The sequence below is a fragment of the Uloborus diversus genome, chromosome 9 (assembly GCF_026930045.1).
Source record: "Uloborus diversus isolate 005 chromosome 9, Udiv.v.3.1, whole genome shotgun sequence".
Classification (NCBI taxonomy): Eukaryota; Metazoa; Arthropoda; class Arachnida; order Araneae; family Uloboridae; genus Uloborus; species Uloborus diversus.
The window spans coordinates 88,993,666-88,999,469 of NC_072739.1; the positions used below are offsets into that span (position 1 = coordinate 88,993,666).

At 36.7% G+C, this 5,804-nt stretch overlaps 1 protein-coding gene across 1 annotated transcript; it reads left to right on the top strand.

Annotated features, from left to right (window-relative positions):
* Nucleotides 1-876: 876 nt before the first annotated feature.
* Nucleotides 877-5,301, top strand: LOC129230361 (uncharacterized). Its single transcript, XM_054864759.1, has 5 exons — nt 877-1,033; nt 1,393-3,019; nt 3,185-3,723; nt 3,805-4,023; nt 4,565-5,301. The coding sequence occupies exons 1-5, from the start codon at nt 877-879 to the stop codon at nt 5,299-5,301; spliced, it is 3,279 nt and encodes a 1,092-aa protein (XP_054720734.1).
* The last annotated feature ends 503 nt before the right edge of the window (nt 5,302-5,804 follow it).

The window sequence follows — 5,804 nt, forward strand, 5'->3', positions numbered from 1 at the left end:
GGTGCTTGAAACTTGTATAAGAAGATGGATTTAACTACATTGAAAGCTCAGAGAAAAGGACTGAGGGCGTCTTTTACCCTCAGTATGAAAAAAATTGAAGCTGAACTTTTGAAGGAAATTACTGGTTCGGATGAACTTTTAATTTTAAGAAATCAGATTTCTGACAAATTCAAGCGGCTAGATGATTGTCAGAGCATAATATCTGAGCTGTTGTTGAAAGATAAAAATGCCGAGGAGGCTTATTATGAAGATTGTGAAGAAGCAGAAAATTATCGGGACAAGTTTATTCAAATTTGCTCTCTGCTTGATTTAAAATTTGAAAATGTTCAGCGTAATGGGAACATTAGTAAGCGCAACTTTAAGCTTCCGACGATAGAACTTAAAAAGTTTAACGGCGAAGCAAGAGAATTTTTAAATTTTTGGAGCCAATTCAAGAAAATCCATGAGGACAAGGGCATTGATAATGAAGATAAAATGCAATATTTAATTCAATCGATGGAACCTGGTTCGAAGGCAGAAAGATTAGTGCTGAGTTTCCCTGCTACCGGAGAAAATTATAGTAAAGCAATACAGTAGTTAAAGGAAAGATTTGGCCGTGATGATCTGCTGGTGCAAGTATATGTTCGAGATTTATTGAGATTAGTTATGAAAAATTCTGTCGCAGGACGGGGGAAAGCTGATCTTCCATCCCTCTATGACGAATTGGAAAGAAAACTTCGTGCGTTGGAAACTCTTGGACGGACCAAAGAGAAGTATGGAGATTTCTTGACACCTTTGGTTGAGAGCTGTCTGCCGGAAGAAGTTTTAGTAACGTGGGAAAGAAGCCGTAACCATGATCTAACCGAAGATAAGAACTGTCGCACTTTAGAGCAGTTAATGAACTTTCTTCGCCAAGAAGTTAATGGAGAAGAAATGGTTCGCCTCGCAAGAACTGGCTTCGGCACGAACTCAAATTTGCGCAAACGAGAGCCCACAACTGAGAAGGAAAGCGACCTAGCGACAGCTGCAGCGTTAGTAAGCACTGAGAAAAAGGGTAAGCGATTTGAAAGTTGTATTTTTTGTGGAAAAAGTCATCCAAGTAAAAGATGTTTCATTGCAAAAAAAAATGACTGTAAATGAAAAACAAAAAATATTGTTAAAAAAGGGCGTTTGTTTTATATGTTTTAATTCAAATCATATTAGTAAATATTGTAATGTAAAAAGAGAGTTAAAATGCAATGGTTGTGGGGAACCGCATTTTTGTGTAATGTGTCCAAAGCTAGAAGACAAAAGTTGTGAGTCTAAAGATGTAGTTTCTAAGTCTGAAAATTCTCTCTCTAACTTTGATAAAACTCAAACTGTGTGTTCGGATTAAATGTAATAATCGAGAAAAAATAATTCGGGCTTTGGCAGATTCTGGTAGTCAAAGTAGTTATGTAAGTCAGAAAGTTTTGTCTGAGCTGAAAGCAACTCCACTTCGTGAAGAAACAGTGATTCACTCGTTATTTGGGGGGAGGGAAACGAACCCAAAACGGCATAAGATATTCACTGTTGAAGTGAGGGGTTTGAAAAGGTCTTTTGCTTGTAGTTTTGAAGCTCTTTCTGAAAGGAAAATTTGTAGTTTTATACCAAAAGTTAGTAATCCTTATATTTTGAATGAATTAAAGAAAAAGAATATTGAAGTTTCTGATTCCCTTTGTAAAATGAAAGAAATTGATCTTTTAATAGGGGCAGATGTTTTAGGAAAATTGCTGACGGGACGTTCAGTAGATTTAGAATCCGGCCTTACTGCCGTAGAAATGAAGCTTGGGTGGACTGTTATGGGTAAGCAGAACACAAATGAGAAAGATGATGTTTTCAGAACATTATCGATGCATGCTAAAAATATTCCTTTGAATGAATTGTGGGAACTTGAAAGTATAGGAATAACAGATCCCACTTGCAATGTTAATAAGAAAGCATGCATAGGAGAACATTTAGCTGAATTTGAGGATAAATTGAAAATTCTTCCTTGTGGAAGATATGAAGTAGAGCTTCCTTGGAAGCATGATTTTTCGAGCTTACCAGGTAATAAGGATTTAGCCTGGAAAAGGCACGAAAAAATGATTAGTAAGTCAAAATGTAATAATTTTCTTGAGGATTACCAAAATGTATTCAAAGAATGGGAAAACTTGAATATTATTGAGCGCGTGCCAGATTCGGAATTAGAGAATAAGTGCCACTATCTACCACATAGACCTGTTATAAAAAAAGATAGTAAGACCACAAAAGTTCGGCCTGTTTTTGATGCTTCAGCATCCCAGAGAGGTAAGCCTTCTTTGAATGAATGCTTGTTTAAAGGAATGAACCTCATTGAACTAATACCAGATATTATTGAGAGATTCAGGTTGTATCCCATAGGGCTAAGTGCAGACATTGAAAAGGCATTTTTGATGTTATCTGTTGCTCCTGAACACAGGGATTTTCTTCGATTTTTTTATCCTTGTGATGAAGGTCCGCTGATTTACAGGCACTGCAGGGCCGTGTTCGGCGTAACGTCGAGCCCTTTTTTGTTGAATATTTCTATTGCTCATCTCTTGGAAAATAGTCCTCCTGAATATAATGAGATTGCACAGAAGTTGAAATGTTCTTTCTTTGTGGACAATTGTGTAACAGGGGTTCATAATACCGAAGAAGAAGCAAAGTTCATCGAACAATCGCAACTAATTATGTCAAAGGGATGTTTTAACTTGCGAGGGTTTGAAAGCAATGTAGTTTGTGAAAATGTTACTAAACATTCAGGGGAAACGTCTGTATTAGGAATTTTATGGAATTTGGATAATGACACTCTAAGGTGTAATATAAATATAGAAGCATTGACTTGTGACACAAAAATTACAAAGCGTTTAATTTTATCAACAGTGCAAAAGATTTTTGATTCCATCGGCTTATTAAGCCCTACTACATTGCTTCCTAAACTGATACTGCAAGATGCTTGGAAATTAAAACATTCCTGGGATTTAGAACTACCCCCTGATATTGCAAATACATTTTTGAAATGGTTTAAGGAAATTTCATTGCTAAAAAATGTAACTTTGCCACGATACATGATAACCAATTCTACAACTGAACTGCATGTATTTGTGGATGCTTCTAAAGGAGCTTACGCGGCGTGCGTCGACGTTCGATCAATAGTGGAAAATGAAGTTAAAATATATCTCGTTAGGGCTAAATCTAGAGTAGCTCCACTAAAACCACTGAGTATTCCTCGGTTAGAGCTCATGGCTTGCTGCATAGGTGCTAGACTTTTGAATTCTGTACTAAAAGCACTCGATTTTCCGAATTTTAAAATCTCACTTTGGTCGGATTCAAGTGTTGCTCTTTGGTGGATAAAACGTCAGGAAAATTGGTCAGTTTTTGTTAGTAATAGAGTGAAAGAAATCAGGGAATTGACTCAACCTGAGTTGTGGAAGCATGTTTCTGGGAAAATGAATATAGCTGATGTATTGTCTAGCGGATGCAGTCCTAGACAATTTCTTGACTCCAAATGGTGGGAAGGACCGACCTGGTTGAAGTTGGCACCAGAAAAGTGGCCACCAAGTGAAGTAGATTGTAAGCCCAAAGAAGTCGACGTGGAAAGAAAGAGAATAAAAATTACCACTATTGATTTGAACCAGGACGCGCCGTTTTGGCCTCCAATAAAGATTTCTAGTTATGAGAAGTTCATAAATGTGTTCGGATGGGTTTTGAGATTTGTAAACAATTGTAGAAAAGCTGATAAATGCAAAGACTCTGAGCTAACTATATCTGAAATTGAAAATTCTGAAAAATGTTTAATTCTTTTAGTGCAAAACTTTTACTTTTCAGAAGAAAAGGTATTAAATGGTATCCATGTTTTTAAAGATCATGACGGCATATTAAAAGTTGTTACTAAGATCACTTGTAGAGAAGATAATAAGTCGTTTTTGAATCCTATTTTGTTGCCAGATAAATGTGAATTGTCGAGACTCTTGATTGAGTCCATTCATCGAAAATATTGTCATGCGGATGTTCCAATGATGTTATGTATCCTGAGGGAAAAATTTTGGATTTTGAAGGCACGTAAAACTGTAAAAAATGTTTTGAATGATTGTGTAAAATGTAAACGTTTTAAAACGAAGCCTTTAATGAGCGAACCACCACCTTTACCACCAGACCGTGTGGCAGATTCAGTTGCGTTCGAAGTGGTTGGAATTGATTTAGCCGGACCACTTTTCCTGAAATCCGGTGAAAAGGTTTGGATCGCCTTGTTTACTTGTGCAGTATATCGCGCAATTCACCTAGAGTTAGTGGGTTCTTTATCTTCTGATGCTTTTTTGTTAGCACTTAGGCGTTTTATAGCTAGACGCGGAAGACCTAGCACTGTTTATTCGGACAATGGGACTAACTTTAGGGGTACACATAATGAATTTTCGAAGCTAGATTGGGCTAAAATTTTAAGGGAAACTTCTACACCAAAGATTTTCTGGAAATTTATCCCCCCCCACCGCCGCATGGTGGGGAGGCTGGTGGGAGAGGTTGGTTCGTGTTGTTAAAGACTTACTAAAACGAACTCTTGGCAAATCAGTATTGAATCATGATGAGCTGAACACATTAATATGTGATTGTGAATTAGTCATTAATTCAAGGCCTCTAACATATGTGTCGGAAAACCCTCAGGAGTTGATTCCTCTCACACCTGCCATGTTCCTTATTGAAAACCGTAGTTCTGATGTTACAGATATTGATCATGTGGATTTGCAAAGTCTAAGAAAGAGAATAAGATATAGATATAAGCTGTTCAATGATTTAAGACAGCGTTTCAGAAAAGAATATTTAGGCCAATTAATTCAAAAACACGATGAGAAGCCAACCCGAGAGCCAAGAGTTGGCGAAATTGTTTTAATTGGCGACGATAATAAAAAACGCGTGTTTTGGCCTTTGGCGAAAATTATTGAATTGATTCCTGGACGAGATAAAAGGGTTCGCGCTGTTAGGCTCAAAACTCAAAATGGGATTTTTGTTCGTCCAGTGGAACGTGTTTACCCATTGGAGATACGTACTGATGATGAGGCGGTTGCAATTTCCGACAAAGCCATGAGTGTGATGGAATCAAATCCTAAGGAAGGTGTTCAGAAGACTTCTGTTAAAAAGTGTTATCCTGATATTGTTCTGGAAAAATATACCAGATCTGGAAGGTGTGTGAAAGTACCAAAAAGACTGGATCTTTTAAATAATGAGTGTCACATGTTTGAGACCCTTCCCAGAGTCTCAAAGGGGGGAGGTATGTTAGAAACTGAAGTGAAGAGAGGTCCAATTGAATGATAGATGTGTGCACGAGAAATCATTAGAACACTGAAAAATAAAATTAAAATCAGTTGGAGTTTAAAAATGGTGCTGTAATGCACAAAAAGTTTTTGGCTCTGTAGTTTTCTGGTAGTTTAGCAAAATAAATGTCTTTTTTATGAAGAAAAGGTGAACTTCTTGGATTCCAGCACCACGCATTAAGTAATGCAGTCCTGATAAAATAACTCATTGTTAGAATTTGAGTTTGTATGCAACAAATATAGTATCGTAGAACAAAATGAAAAATGTTTAACCGAGAAAGAATTTACTTAATTCCTTTTATTGTCAGCTGAAAGGTTTCGCCAAATTTGTTTAGGGTTATAGTTTTAGTATTGTGTGAGCAAAGTAGCCTTGGCGAGATTTCGCGTTTTTAGTTAAACAATTTTTAGTTTTTATCATGAGTGGAATAAAATGGTAGTAAGATTACAGAATTCGATAAGTAAAAAGAAATAATGGTCAATCAACTGAAAAGAAAACTACCA